Source organism: Acomys russatus, chromosome 26, assembly GCF_903995435.1.
Source record: "Acomys russatus chromosome 26, mAcoRus1.1, whole genome shotgun sequence".
Taxonomy (NCBI): domain Eukaryota; kingdom Metazoa; phylum Chordata; class Mammalia; order Rodentia; family Muridae; genus Acomys; species Acomys russatus.
In genome coordinates, this window is record NC_067162.1 from 19,893,722 (window position 1) to 19,909,740 (window position 16,019).

Sequence of the window (16,019 nt, forward strand, 5' to 3'; positions counted from 1 at the left end):
TCTTGTCTGTGGTGCAGGAGAATTCATCCAGGGCTCCTGAGCAAGGAACACAAGGCTGCTCAAACACATCCAGACAGATGTGGGAGGGCCAGATGAGCAAAGCCATGAAACAGGCTGAAAAGACTGTGCAGCTCCCCAGTGGTTCACAGTATCACTGGTAGTAAACATCGCGGCCCAAGCACTCCTCTATGTCAGCAGTTGAAGACTACCCAGGGGATGGGCAGATGGGAAGCCAAGAACGTTTCCTAGGCATAGACAGTGAAAACAACCTGGAACAAATTAGCTTGGTTCACAGGCTCTGCTCCATCTTTAAGAAGCTTCTCTTTTTATATGAGGCATTATAACGGGCTCAGAATCCATAAAGCTCTCGGTCATCCTCTTACCACAGAGTCAGTAATTTCACAGTTGAATTTCAAAGACCAGTTCTGGGTATTTCCTGAAACAACACTGTCCATCTGTCCTGACCCTGAGGTACCCTGCAAGGTCCCAGGTGTCAGGAGCTGGAAGCAGGATGAGGCTAGCTAACAAGAAGAGGGCAACAGAGCTTGGGTCTTGATGGGAACAGCCATGCAGCACTAAGGTGAGATGGGTTGACAAGCAGGCAGATCTTTGTGAGTTCGAGGCCAGCCTAGTCTACAAAGTGAGTCCCGAACAGCCAAGGCTACACAGAGAAACCCTGTCTCAGAAAACAAAAACAAGCTGGGTGTGGTGGCACACACCTTTAATCCCAGCACTCGGGAGGCAGAGGCAAGCGGATCACTGTGAGTTCGAAGCCAGCCTGGACTATAAAGCAATTCTAGGACAGCCAAGGCTACACAGAGAAACCTTGTCTCCAAAAACCAAAGGAAAAAAGAAAACAAAAGCAAAGACAAGCAGGGATGCACAGTGGAAGACAGCCAAGAGAGATCTTATCTATCCTGGCTCCAAACGTAAGGGCTGCCTTCAGAGAGGAGTCAGGTGTATATGGGGTTTCCACCTTAGACTATGAAGGCTACCACCCATGCCTGTTAAACTCAGTATTCAGTCAGTAACTGTGTTCAGTGAGCAAGGCTGCAGGTGTCTCCCCATCATGGAGTGCATATGTATAGGCATGTCAGGCAGTAGATAATATGCACTAGTGGGTATACTGAAGAGAATCTGTTGTGGAGGGAAACTTGGAAGGGGAGAAACAATGGAGCCTGAGAAAGTGACCTTTTGAGCAGAGCCATGAACACAACATCTCTGTGGTAGAGAAGCTCTTCGGTGCACAGGGACTCCCTTCAAGATTTGCCTGCATATGTCTCCACTTTCCAGAGCTGTCACATCCTCAAAGGCAGCATGTGGCAAAGACATAGGCACAGGCATGACCATGGAGTTGGATCAGTCTGAGAAACAGGACAAACCCAGGAAGCTGTCACAAGCAGCTTCAAAGCCAACACCCAACCTGAGAGACCGGCCTTACACAGAGGGAACAAGTCCAAAGCCCCAGTAAATTGTCCCAAGTTTATGTCTGCTGGTTCATGGTGGAGCAAAGACTAGACCTTGGGTCTCCTGGGCTGGGGTATGAGCTACTGCTGTCAATGTAATGTGTGATGCCAGCAACTGGGTGTGGAGGATTGTGGCATCAGGCAACGCTCCAGAAAACTTTGATTTAACACAAACCACAGCTTCGGGCCCTTGCTAGACACACTGTCCTTTACAGAGTTCTTCTGTCCTCTTCTGTCTGTTTCACATGGGGGTGACAGTGTCCTAACCAGTGGCCACTCAGTAGGACCCCAATGTCTTCTGCCTTCAGGTCCAAGAGCTGAGATCTCTATGGCAGGCCAAGGCCCCAGGTGTAGAGGATGAGTGGGGCACCCGACCGTACCTGGAGCTTGGGGGAAGGGCAAATCTGCGCTGTTTCCTAATGGTGGCAGGAGAGGTGCTGCCCTGGAGTCACAAATCCCAGGCTTGTCCCTGCTTCTGTCTGATGACAACAGGCAGCTGACATCTTTGCTTCTGGCTAGAGTTGCATCTTATTAGAAATGGCATCTTTATAATAGATTTCTGCAAGTCACTGTCAGCAGGACATGCCCCTTATTTGTGCCAGTCACTTCCCTAGGGGACTGATTTACCAATTACTAATATTTCAGAACTCCATCTAGTATTCGCATGTCAAGCTCTATATATAACATTGATTACTAAGGGACCTTTTTGTTTTTTAAATGATTTTTCTCATCCCATACAGATTTACCAGGTAGTCAGAAAGGTTTTAATTGGGTCTCTCATCTCTTAAAATTGCCAATGGTCCCATTTGTACTCAGACTTCACACAGTGCAGCCTGGGAGTTGGGCTGGGGTCAACCAGCATCCATCCTACTCCCAAACAAGTGCTGTTGCTTTTGCTCCCCAAGAGAAGCATGGCTGTCAGCCCCCCTGGCTACATCTGAAAGTGGCAAGGGGTCACATCTCATAGCAAACACCAGTAGCGACTGGTGGAGTCTGACGGTAGTTCATGACTCATTCAGATGATGGGCCCCATACAGCCAGTGACGACCCCAGGGTGACACAAGGCCACACGAGGAAGCCAGGGCTGGATGGACTGAGTTTGGTACTCATACTCCGTACCCCCACGCATACACATACCCCAATACTCATCATTGGCCATGAAATCTGTACCTAATGCCTGGCCACTTAAGAAGCACTTGTCAGCCAAGCATGGTAGCATATACCTGAAGTGCCAGAGGTGTGACACAATTGCACAGTTGAGATCAGCCCAGGCTACACAGCAAGACCCTGTCTCAAAGGAAAGAGGATTTTCTTTTTAAGGGAACATGATATTTGGCGTGAAATGAAGCCATGGTGGGAAGCCATTTGGTAGCAGCTATGTATGTGGACATGTGCCAGCCTGTGTGTGGTGTGGCTCGTCCCTGTGGCAGGATGGTTGGTGGCTGCAATCTTCCTTCTCTTTTGCTCAGCTGTGTGGGTTGGAATCCATAAGTGTTCCAAGAACAGGCCTTCAGTCAGAGCTGTGTCGACGTCTGGGAAGGAGGAGAGTTGCAATTTAAAGTGTTCTACTGTTGGAGCAGTACCACAGGTGGGAGTCGAGATGGCTGGGGAGGTGTGCAGATGAGCGTTTATTTTAGCAAGTGAGCATGTTTTACCAGTTAAAAGCCAAAGTATACCTAGCATGTTAGTCATAGGTGATTGGTCCCCAGCAGCTGTTTCTGACCTGTCCCTCCATTCTTTGTCACTCACTCCATTCCAGTCACCCTGGATTCTCTCCTTTGCTCCAGCACACAGGGCATCCCCTGAGTATGGTTTGCACTTTCTGATCTTTGCCTGAAACTTTCTTTTACACATTGTCTCTCCCTGTTCATTCAAATCTTAAATTCACGTTACTACCTGGTGGCTCCTAATTCACACTCCCCGTACCAGTTACCTGTTTTATGTTTCACTACAATACTTGTTTGGGTGTGTCCTTATTTTATGTGTTCCTCTCTTAAACTGTGAGACCTTTGAAGGTAAGGGCATTAGCTGCCCCATTCATGATGATCTCCTGGGGGCTGTCTGAACTTCAACCAGCGTTCTCAGATGGTCCACGGGGTGACGAGGGAAGAATCTCCTAGTGGAGAAGTGAAGGGGACGGTGATCATGGGGTGCCCCTGGCTCTGCCTGTTGAGAATTAGCTCTTGTGCCTAGAAAAGACTGAAGCTTCTGACTTCCACTGGGGTCTCCAGGCTCTGTTACGGGTACTGAGAATCAGGAATCAAGGTCATGGTGTACTTGCTTTCCAAAACACAGACCTCAACCCCTTGCTCAGGCATCGGTCTTCAAGTCTACCACTGCAGACAAGGGTTATCCTCTAGTTCCCAGGAGCCCACTCAGTTGAGGTCAGGCTCTACAGCACTGCATGGGAAGGTCACGCGGCTGCTGAGACAAAACTGGAGGTCTAGCCTTGCTTTGGTACCAGTTTGAATGTAGTAGCCTTTAGCTAGTCTTAGCTACTGCTTGCTACACCAGCCCCTCCCCACAAATCATTTAATGCTGCTGTCATCCGTTAACCGACAGAGTCCTTGTCCCCATTTTACAGGAGAGAGACCTGGGCTCAGGAAAGTTAGTAGCTTGCCTGTATCCACTCTGTTGGTGAATCGTAGATTCAGGGTGTCTTCACATCTTATCAGGGTCCAGTATATGTTTGTGGAATGAATGGATGGTGTGGCCTGGAGGATTTGAAATTCTGTCATTCCCAGAAGCTGGTAGCTCTCACTCTTCCCTTTAGGCTGCCCATGCTTTGTACCCTGGAGTCTGATGGGGTTATCTCTTCAGTACTTACTCTCAGTGGTCCCTGAATCAGGCAGCCAGATCAATCACACTGACCTTGAGGGGGAAAAAAATGAAATGACACTGACTATTAAGAGCTGGAGAAATGGTTCACTCAGTAAAATGCTTGCCACACAAGCATGAGGATCTGAGTTCAAATCCCAAGTACCCATGAAAAAGCCAGATATGTTGGTACATGCCTGTAATCGCAGAGCTGGGGGATGGAAACCGACAGGTCTTTAGAGCTAACTGCCTAGCAAACCTGGCTAAATTAAGCTCTGGGTTCAGTAGAAGACTCCATCTCAAGATATAAGATGGAGAATGATAGAGGCCAACATCCATGAGACCTCTGGCCTCCACATGTACATGTACAACACACACATGTATGTGTATACACCAAAACCCCGTTATAGTAGGAACACTCAACAGGGACAAGACAGAAAAGGTCTTCGGTGGAGCAACTCCTTCCTTACAATGCTTCCCATCCGCTGTGCCCGATCCTGCCAACACCTCTCAACTTGGATGCGGTTTGTGATGTCTCCCCCCGCCCTTTGGGTCAGCTTGCACTTACATATTATTCCTAAGAGTCAGCAGGGTCCTTCCGTAGCAGAGAATGTGTGAGCTGGAAAACTTGGGGCAGATGTCCTGATTAATCCACCCCATTGGGAACATTGAGGATCAGCCCATCCCGACAACTCCCAGAGACCTCCCATCTGCACATACCGACTGTGCCTGGAGTGCCACTCCCAGCCCAGCCAGTTCTGGATCCTCTGTCAAGCACTGCTCCGGGTAGGCTGGCCCTACCCAGGGTAGGAGCCTTCTGATTATCACTTCTTCTTACCCCTTATGGTTTGAAATTCCTGTTCAACTTCTACCTCCTACTAGAATGCAGTCTTTGTGTGTACAGGGACTGTGTATGTTGAACCTCTAATGTTACTCTTGAACCTCCAATGTTGTTGTCTTGTCTGTCACATAGTAGGGACTCAGATAATCCATGAAAGTGACTTAGGGGATGAAGTAATAGAAATGAGTGCAGAAGATCTTTCTCCCCGCAAAGCCTTGAAACTGTCAAGTCAAGAGACTCTTTCTGTTTTGCAGATGGGTCCATGTTTTTCTCACCTGGGATCTCCCAGCATCCTCAGCTCCAGGGCCATCAGAGGCCTGTGGCACAATAGAAAGGTCTCTGAGGATTTTTGTCCCTGCTGTTACACGCTAACTGTCCTTTGTCCCTATGGGCATGTCTTTTATCTCTAAGTCACAGTTCCCCACATGTGGCCTTGGAGCAGGACCATTTCTGTGACCCAGTCAGAGAGGATCGTGGTAGAAACATGAACTCTGTCTTTATAAGGATCGTCATGGACTCCCTGTGCCCCTTTGATCTTCCATTCCCGTGGTGATGACGTTTAGCATTGTGACCATGGTATGCCTGCAGCTTCTTCATTGACTGCTTACACTGAACACAAAGGCAGGAGGCCAGGCAATGTAGGAGAAGAGCCCTGTGGGATGGGGGAAGAAAGACAATAGAAAAGGTATTCACAGAGATACCTGCTTCAGGACCAGGAAATAAAACGTTTTGATCAGGGGCATGTCTAAACATTTCCCTTTAATCTTACTGGGTTGGACTAGATCTTGTGGCCACTCTTAGCTGCAAAGGGAGCAGGAAAATAGCTCTCTGGGGCTTAGAACAGTGACTGTTATATGGCAGCCCACATAGTTAACACTTATACCTGTCCACTGCCCTTGGAATGGGCCATTTCTTACAGTATTTCCTATATGCTTTCCTCCTTAGTCTTCCTCATTTTGGCATCTAGTCTGAGTCTCTGAAAAGCAGGGAACTGATCCAGTGGGTCTGGCAGTGTAGTAGAGCCTCATACCAAGCCAAGCCCAAGGGAATCATGTCAGGAGACCCCTGCTGACAGCACTGTGTCCTTCCAACCTTGTTCCTTGACAACATGGTCACCAGGCTAGACGTAAAGTACCTATTTCCCATTGAAGATAATCTGTTGCAGGTCAGTGAGATGATTCAGTGTGTGAAGGCACTTGTTGCGCAAGCCTGGAGCCCTGAGTCAGTCCCCAGAACCTACAGGAGAGGACGATGCCACTAAGTTGTTCTCTATGCGTATGCTGTGGCACACACACACACACACACACACACACACACACACACACACCAATAATAATAATAGTAATAATGATAAATATTTTAAAAAATAAAGCAATCTGTTCTTTTTTGACACCACATGCACACTTTAAGAATGAAACAAACAGAAAGAAGACAACAATTCCACCACTGAAAGCGATGGTTGCTCCAGCCCGTCCATCCTCCTCCCTCTCCACAGCTGCCACGCCCCACCCTCAACATACACCTGTAGTTTTATTAGTCTGGCTGCACAGGACATCCACTACACTATACCTCATATCTTTATCTTACCCCCGGCCCAAGTCCAGTGTTTTAATGGGCTCTGCTGAGCCCTGTGTGCTAGGGGTTCCTGTTCACTGTTTAGTCACATGTGTGTTCTCTGAGTCCAGGATTGTCATTGCCCACCTAACAGGGAAGGTCCCAGCTCCAGAGTCACATTCCCACGGTTCATTGGGTCAATAAGGCCAATGGTGATTGGAAACCATCATCATTTATCAGGGAAGCAAAGCAGATCCAAGACAAGTGTGTCACAAGATCGCATTCCCGTTCAGATACACTTGCCTATCATTAAGATGATCAAATTGGGAATTTAGGGTCTGCAGCCTCTAAGTTCACCCAAGACATTCATTTGGTAAACAAGCTGAGTCCCCACTCCAGCCCACCTCCCTTTCCCACTGGAGTTTCTCGGGCCTTCCTTGTCTTCTTCCTGCCAGGTGGAGGTCCTCCGGGGCTCACCGCTAAGAGCTGCTTCTCTCATGACTGTGACTAAATACCAGACAAGAGACCTTTTTAAAGAAGGAAGGTTTATTTTACTTCATTGAGAGCAGCACAGTAGTTCTTCATGGTGAGGAAGGCACGGCAGAGGAAGTGTCTTGCTCCTTGGTGGCCAACAAGGAAGCTGGGAGAGGGCAGTGGTGATGCTCTGTGGGCTTTCATCCTTTTTTCCTTTTTAATTAGTTCAGGGCCTGAGCTCATGAGGTGGCTCTTCTCTCCTCAGCTCACTTTTCAGGAAATGCCCTCACAGATGCACTCAAAGGTGCACCTCGTTGACGATGCCCTCCTCTTAGAAAAGGCCTCATGGCCCTTTCTTCTGAAGGACAGAAACAGGACAACCTTTGTGTACCAAATGTGCCAGCAGTCACTACAGCTATTGCTCTCCTGCCAGTGAGGCCTCTCTGTGGGTCCTGGCCACAACACAATGAGAACAGTTGACACCAGCAGTTATAGGAAATTACCCCATCACACAGCTAGTGCCTGGCACCACCACTCCCCAGTGTAAATTGTTCAGGGGTTGTGGCAGAGGGTGGTGAGACATGGCAGGGGGGAAAGGGAGCCCTGAATCCAGCATAGTGATTGAGTTGTTACCCCAGAGCTTTTGATCAGGTGTTCACAAACCTCCAGAAGCCAAGGAAAACCTTGTGCTGGCACATTTGTCATAGTCTCAAAGGGGCCTGTGATTCAAAGAAAGGCTGCCAGGCCAGATGATTGTGTGAGGTCCCTCCCTGCTCCAAAGCCTGTGGTTCTGTGACCATATAAGGCCTCTGTGCCCGGCAGTCCTCCTTCAGCTGAGAGCAGCCCTGCCCTGGAAGAAGAGCTGAAAGCAAGGAGAGCCAGGTCTGGGCCTCCTACAGGATCCCCACGGCAGCAAAAAGAGTTGATACGGGGAGAACAAGGGTCCATCCCTGACTGCCTCTTCCTAGAAACTGGTCACCTGCTGTGGCCAGCAACCCTGGCACCATTCCTCTCCCTCCATCTACCCTCAAGATCCGCTGCTTAGCAGTGTTGTCAGGAGCCCAGAATCCAGCTGGCACCTTCTGTCTGTAGTTGAATACTCAGGCCGCAGTCAGCCTTATCCGGTCAAACTCCTTCCATAACTCTTCTGGCCTGGTGACCCAGAACAGCCCCTCGGAGTCCCTGGGTTTTAGGTACATGGTGTGAGGAATAACTTGGCTTCGGTTTCATGCCCTGGCTCTGTGGGTATAGATAAAGATCCCCGCCCCAACATACACAGGTACACATGCAGACTTGCCTGTGAGCTCGTTGGTGGGACATAGCTTGCACATCTGTGTACACACGGCTAGGATAGTGATGTCTCCACCTTCATCGTTTTTGTGCCAGGAACTATGCAAAGGAGAGGAGAGGCGGGTTAAACAAGATACCAATGGCCAGGGTGGAAACAAAGACTTAACAAGCAAATGTGCTGAGAGGTGATTTCAAATTATTGTTATCAAATTATAGAGCATTTTAATCATGACTTGGGTGGGTGATATCAGCTCAAGTCACATTAGAATATGCAAAAATAAGAACTATCGTGGCTTGTATCAGTCAGAAGTGTAGGGATAGCATTAGCTTTAGGCATGGATGGATCTAGGGACTCACGACACTGAGGCTTGATTCTGAACTTTCAGCAGTTCCATTGAAGGCCTCTACAGTATGTGGAACTATGGCTGTCGCTACATGTCTCCTGGAGCCTTTCTTCTGCTTTCCAAACCCTAATCTTGCTACTTCCAGGATTCAAGCCTGAGCCGTCCCATGTGACTGAACTACCTTGGGGTATACTCCTGAGGCCTCTCAGGAATCATCTTTTCTTTCCAGGCCCTTGGGACATTAGACAGGGCATGCCATCCTCACGCGCACATGCACCCCATACTATGGGCATGCGTGTGCAGTCTGGGGCCTCTGGAACTTAGAGGTGAGGGCCTGGGGTTGGGAAAGCAGCTCTGCCTCTCACCACCTGCCCATAGGTCACAAACAGCCCTTAGATGCCACTCACCTGCTTCATGACCTCAGGGAAGTAGCCTGACCTCACTGGGTCTGTCCCCTTGTCTGTAAAGAGGAGCTGGTGATTTTTACCAAGCCTGGGGCTACTTTGAAAATAGGAAGAAATGCAGCGAGGCTGTGGGGGGGGGTGGTCACTTAGCATTGAGTGCCAACCCTCAAACATGGGGTGCCTCTGCGCCAGCAGTGAGGGTAACTACACTTGGAGGTCGGCTTCAGAGCAAGATGACTATTCCTACTGGCTGCCAGTCTAGGGTCTTCCCTGTAGTCTCTTTTTCCTTCAGGTTTTGGTTTCTGGTTTTGTTTTGTTTTGTTTTTTGTTTGTTTGTTTGTTTTGGGTTTTTTTTTTGTTGTTGTTGTTGTTGTTTTCTGCTTTGGATTTGGGGGATTGTTTGGTTTGGTTTTTGGTTTTTGGAGACAGGGTTTCTCTGTGTAGCCTTGACTGCCCTGGACTGGCTTTGTAGACCAAGCTGACTTTGAACTCACATCAATCCATCGGCCTCGATTACAGCCGTGTGCTACCACGTTCGGCTTGTTTTTGTATTTTTGAAACAGGGTCTCTTGTAGTCAAGGCTGGCCTTGAATTCCTGATCCTCCTGCCTCCACCAGTCTGGCATGCTCTGCCACACCCATCTATTTCTCAGAATAGCCTGCCAATGAGGAAACAAGACTGGCCAGTCAAGTCACTTACCAAGGATGCCACAGTCCCTCAGCAGCAGGGACGGTGTTAGAGCAGTCCTGGCTGTCACATCAGCTGCTGCCACCGCTGTTGCACCTCACTGGAATGATGTGAGGAGATAGAAAATAAAGGAACCTCATTTGATAGTCACAAAGATGTCAGCTTGAATTCCAAAAGAGAAAAAAGAGGAGAATGATGTGAGAAGATGCTGTGGACAAGCTTTGCACTACAGAACTTAGTGCTAGGGTTGGGGCTATGATCAACACTTTCACTGCTGTCCTGTGTGGACCACATACTCTTGTGCTATGTGGGTGCTTATGATTGTTAAGTCAGGGATGATATAAAACTTTACCCCTGGACGCCCAGTTTGAGCTAGCACTTACTAACATGTTAAGTTATAGGACTAATACTAATGACTTTTGAACACTTGCCCCAAATTGCATCATTTCTGTATTTTCTTTTTGGGACACCCCAAACCCCAGGCTGACACTTGCTAGGCAGTAATCTGCAGCTGTGGTTGGAAAGACTTGAGCTTGGAGGCTTGAGTTCTGCCCTTCTCTCTGGCATTGATCTGCTGAGAGAGACCAGCAGCTTATGCTCTCAGCCTCTGTTTTTTCTGTCAAGTAGATATAATGAAAACCTAGCCTTCCAACCTCAGCAGGCAAGTGTAAGGTTAGTATGGGAAATGATAGTTCCAACCCTATGGGAAAAGAAACCCTCCCGGGCGGTGGTGGCACATGCCTTTAATCCCAGCACTCGGGAGGCAGAGGCAGGCGGATCGCTGTGAGTTCGAGACCAGCCTGGTCTACAAAGCAAGTCCAGGACAGCCAAGGCTACACAGAGAAACTTTGTCTCAAAAAACCAAAAATAAAGGGAAAAATAAAAAAAGAAACCCCCTTGGCCAGCTAGGGCTCTAAAGAAAGGTTTCTTCAGTGTTTCCCCAGGCACCCTCTTTGCCAGAGAAATTTTTATGTGAACCCAGGTGTGTAGATATATAAAATAAGCAAACAAATAAAATGTTTAATGGTAGCAAATCATTTTAAATGTTTATTTTAAAACAACTGTTTGGTATACATATAATTTTACCATTTATTAAAGGTTAAAACACATTTGCGTATTAATTAGTTAGATGAGCTTGTTTATCTTTATTCATAAAGAATTAGATCTTGGCTGTAGTTGAGACTGCAAGAGTCTACCCCCAATGTTGTTCAGTATTTTGATTTCATAATCATCAGTGTTGAGAATGCTGCTTTACATAAATGCATAGTAGAAATGCAGTCTATGAGAGCAGAAGTATGTGTGGGGCAATTCCAAAAAATCTGTTCTGATGCCAACTCGTAGCTCAAATGGCAATTTTTTAAATCAAATATTCTAAAGCAGAAAAATTCAAAAATATACTAATATTTTATAATATATTATATATTTTACTATATATTTTGAGGGATGTTGTTGGGAAAATATTAAGTTACTGTGCTCTGTATGAGCAGAAAACTTTGTATATACAATAAAAGCAGCACATTTCATGGCACAGAGTAGTCATAGTGTGTGACCCACGCTGTCCCGGTGACGTTTGTTGGGGTTGTGTGGCTTTATCACAGGTGCAGCGTGAAATGCTCATGTTGCATCCCCAGTGGGTGCCAAAGGCACCTCAGGCTCATTACACGTATAACTTTGAATTAACTCTTGCTCACTATTTGTTCAGAAACCTTTTACAATTACCAAATTTGTCATAACCCCTATATTCAGTTATAGGATCTTATGGGAGCACAACCCAGATTCAAAGAGCTGGGGTCTGGAGTACATCCCCAGATGAGTGGTAGGGCCGGGGAGTCAGAAGTGGAGTCCTGGTATCTGGCCTGGCTTGTGGGGAAGCACATCACACTGAAAGCCAGCAGATCTCACCTGCGCCTCTCAGGTCAGCACAGCCCTAGCCTCTTAAGGCACCACCTGCTTATGGAGTCTGGGTAGCAAGTGTCTTTCTCTTACAGTTTTCAGTGTTTGCTGTGAAATTCCCATGTGTATCTCACTTTAATTTACTTTTAAGTCATGTGACACTTCTTCAGATGCATCCTTCTGATGTACTTCCCCCTCACCCATCCTTTGCTTTACTGGAAGTTTTGCATGTATGTGTACTATAAGGTGTTTTCAGCCCTTTCTCTTTCTGCCTCCATCTGAATACTTTCTGTTGCTTTGTCTTCGGTTTGGATAATTCTACATGTCTGATCTGCCGTGATTTCATCTAGTACAGTCTTTACTTCAGCTGTTGTTCATTTTCTGTATCTTCCATTTCTCTCCAAATTATACTCACAATCTCTTTTGATGTCTTGAAATCATTTAAAATAAGTATTTTTGCAGTACCGTGTGGGAAATTCTGTCATCCGCATCACTTCTGCATCTACGTCTGTTGACTAGAGCATCTCTTGGTTGTGCGCCACACCCTCCTGCCTGTCTGCAGAGTTCGGATTTTTTTCCCCTGGAAGGTGGTATGGCGCACATCACTCTGCTGAGTGTACAGACTTTGCCATCCTCATTTAAAGGCTGGTGCCTTTATTCTGTTATTCTTGGAGCAGCTAAGTTAGCTATGGGCTGCTAGATTTCTTGGGCTTCCTTTCTAGCGATGTCAGGAGGACCTCAAGGAGCCGTAGGAGCTACCCAGTTGCTGTGGCCTCTGGCATCCCTCCTGAAGGCTCTAGCAGCCCCCCAGGGACTCCACTCTGGCTTTTCGGAGTTCATATTCCTGTTTGGAGAAGTGCTGGCAAGTGTTCAGCCTCCAAGCCCCCAGGAGCTCATTCTCCCTCTGGTACCCTTCTTTTTGAGCTGTGGAGTCTCATCTGTCCAGCCAAAGACCCCCAGGAACTCCACACAGATGCCAAGAACTCTTTCTCTGCAGTTTCTGCTCTGTTCCAGCTGCCTTGACTCTTGACTGCTGACCTCATCCTGTGGCCCCTGAGCCCCGGGTGTGCCTGGCTCCTCTAGCATGTGCTGTGCTGGCCAGTGCCTACAGTCCCCAAGCCACCTGCACAGCCTGTTGTCCACTCTCCGAGCACACTGCTTTCATCCGTTCTCTTCCCTTCTCTGGCTTTATGCAGAGGGCTAGTGTTTCCCTCTGGGCCTCTCCGGGGTCACGAACCTGTGGCTCGTTAGACTATATGCTCCTTCAAGAGGACTTTGCAGGAGTTGGAAAGATGGCTCGGTAGTCCAGCACGATTTCTGTTCTTACAGAGGATCCAAGTTCCCTTCTCAACACCCACAGGGCAGTTCAAAGTCACCTGTAATCCTGTTCCAAGGGATCTGACATTGTCTTCTGACCTGTAGGGACACACTAGGCACACATTCATAAAGTAAATCTTTTAAAATAAAAAAGAAGCTTGGTAAAAACAAACAAACAAATCAGACAGTGCTAATCAAACCCACAAAATGTCCACAGAGTCATTCTGCTCTGCTTCTTGGAGAAACTGAGAATAGAAATCCACAGCCAGCACTTACTCTCACTTTGCCACAGGAGCTGGTATTGTCTATCAGCTGATGGCGGAATGACTCAATGGTAGCACGCCCATACAAAGAAATATTATTCGGCAGTGAAAAGAGAACATGGGCATATCTTGAAAAGGCTTGTTAAATGGAAGCCAGTCACAAATACACACATATCGTATAATTTAATTTATATGGACTGTCCAATCTAGGCAAATTTATAGAAACAGTGGAGATTGCTGGTGGTTTAGAACTGAAGTAGGGAGTGCTGAGTGACCGGTGATGGGAAGGGGGGTAAAATGTTCTACAGCTAGAGTGCAGTTATGGTTGCTCAATCTTGTGAATTTACTAAAAACAAATGTTGAGCTGCATGCTTTAGTATATGCTGTGTGGCATATGAAATGAGTCCCAATAAAGCTGTTTTCGAGGTGTTTGTCTGTGGCATTCTCCTAGACAGAAAGGAAGTAGTGAAGGCACGGACATGGGCTTCGATGAGGTAGGAGGGCTCAGCTATCACGCTGAAGGCTGCGTATGTCAGGCACGACACTAATTCCCGCCCTGGAGGTGTGGCCATTGAACACTTCACAGTCTGTCAAAGCACAAAGAACCCCTGATATTGTCCTTAAAACTCATTTGCTTTTCCTTTTACTTCCTTTTTGAGTCTATTCTTGCAGCTTGTATGTGGTTTCCTTTTTCCGGGTCCTTGTCAGCAATGAGCATGTACCAGAGGCCACCACAGTGTCATACTGCCCCCGCTCTGTGCTGTCCCATGTGAACTCTGTAGATTGTAGAGATCCAACAGAACTGGATGGCTCTGCCTACCAGCTGAGGAAGAGTAACGAAGTGCCCTCTGCGGGCTTTTCCTCTGATGGTGTGTATCTTACACGTGTGTGCAAACTTGGACTGTTGCCTGTTTAAGCCAGGCATTGGCCTACCCTCATTAAGAGCACTGTGAGTGATGTGTGGGTGTGACTACCACCTCCCCTTGGAGAATTGTTCTCACCTTGCAAGTGCGTCGGATCCTGGATTTGATCCCCACCAGTGGAGGGGGCGGGGTTTGGTTGAGAGATTGAGAATGGTTTCTTTCTTTTGCTGAGTTCTTGCAGGGATCTTGAGCAGTATTCTCTGAGTGCACACATGTCAAGGCCTCACACTGTCCTTAGGTCAGCAGCAGCGAGCATGGGCTGCACAAACGGTGTTTGCTGCTACTGTTGCAGGTGCTTTTGAGCGTCTTTAGCTCCTCGTTTCTTACCTGTATACAAAATGTGAAGACTATAGTATATGGTGTGTGTGTGTGTGTGTGTGTGTGTGTGTGTGTGTGTGTGTGTGTGTGTGTGAATGTGTGTGTGTGTATATAATAGTGTTAAACAGGAATATTTTCAATAGTCTATTTCAGATTATTATTATTGTTGTTGTTGTTATTATTATTCAGTAACTCAGGTAAGTGGGGTTTTGTTTGTTTTTTAGATGTTATAGCACCTCAGTAGAGCAACTCAGTAATCCATCATTCCTGAGTTCTCCCTCTGTGGGACCAGGGCTTGCCTGGGGCCTCCAAGCCCTGTGTTGTCCATGTCAAATGAGCACACTGTACTCATGAGGTGTGGTTTGTGGCTTTCCTGCAGGATCATCCATGAAGATGGTTTCTCTGGAGAAGACGTAAAGCAGTACAAGCCCGTCGTCTACAGCAACACCATCCAGTCTCTGGCAGCCATTGTCCGGGCCATGGATACTCTGGGCGTCGAGTATGGTGACAAGGAGAGAAAGGTAGGCAAGTCTCTGAGCCCATGGGCATAGGGAAGAGAGGCCTCCGTGACTCTGCGTCCTCCTCTTGGCGATGCCTGATGGACCAAGAGAGAAGGTAGTAGTCACCAGGCCAACCCTTTTTACCAAGTCCCTGGCAGGTGCAGGGACCTCTGTGATAGTCTCCAGAAAGTCACCAACAAATGCAATAGCCAAAAGTCCCTGGCGGCTTCTGTAGATAAGAAAAAATGAGAGACTTGTTTTGAGTCAACACAGCTTTGCTTAAATACCTGCCCCTAGAAAATTAACTTGAACCAGAAAAATATTTACTGAACAAAGCCCATTTTGCTAGGTGCCATCTTCCCCCAATGGATGTGCTTTCTGCCTCTCCTGGTAGGTGTGAGCCCTCCTTCCTGTACAGAGTAGGGGTTCTGAAACATGGGCTGTTCTCTGATAACTGTGTATTTGCAAATGTTTGCATCCGCTGCAAGGCTAAACTACAAACAGCTACTGTGGAAAAGCTAAGTGAAAGGAAAGAAGTGTGAAACCTGAGAATTCTGTCTGAAAGCTGGACTTTGTTCCCCGACCCGGGGAGGAGCTGGCCTGCATTGGAGGAGCCTCTGAGAATAGGGCCAGTCTGTGATGATTCGACTAATACACATTTCCTGCCTCGCAGACAAAAGTTATCCTGGCCTTCTCGGGGTCTGACAATGTATCTGTGTCAGGTAACATTACATTAAAACTTAGTATGTTATGCACAAATCCTAATTCCGTAGGGCAGTCACCTCGGCTCACAGTGGCACTTTCAGGGCCTGGAGTGAAGGGTAGCTGACAGGGTGTCTGTACCCACCTAGGGTGGGCAGCAGGGTCCTGGCAGAGCCCATCCATCTGCTGCTCCCCAGAGGCAGGACAGGAAGTTGGCAGCGTTGTT

General features: G+C 47.5%; 1 protein-coding gene across 2 annotated transcripts in view; it reads left to right on the plus strand.

Annotated features, from left to right (window-relative positions):
- The window catches only part of Gnao1 (G protein subunit alpha o1), a 152,732-nt gene that overhangs the window by 70,736 nt on the left and 65,977 nt on the right, over positions 1 to 16,019 (plus strand). For both annotated transcript variants that reach the window (XM_051169116.1, XM_051169117.1), the window contains exon 3: positions 14,971 to 15,112. In XM_051169116.1, coding sequence (XP_051025073.1) covers positions 14,971 to 15,112 — 142 coding nt within the window. The remainder of the gene's footprint in view (positions 1 to 14,970; positions 15,113 to 16,019) is intronic.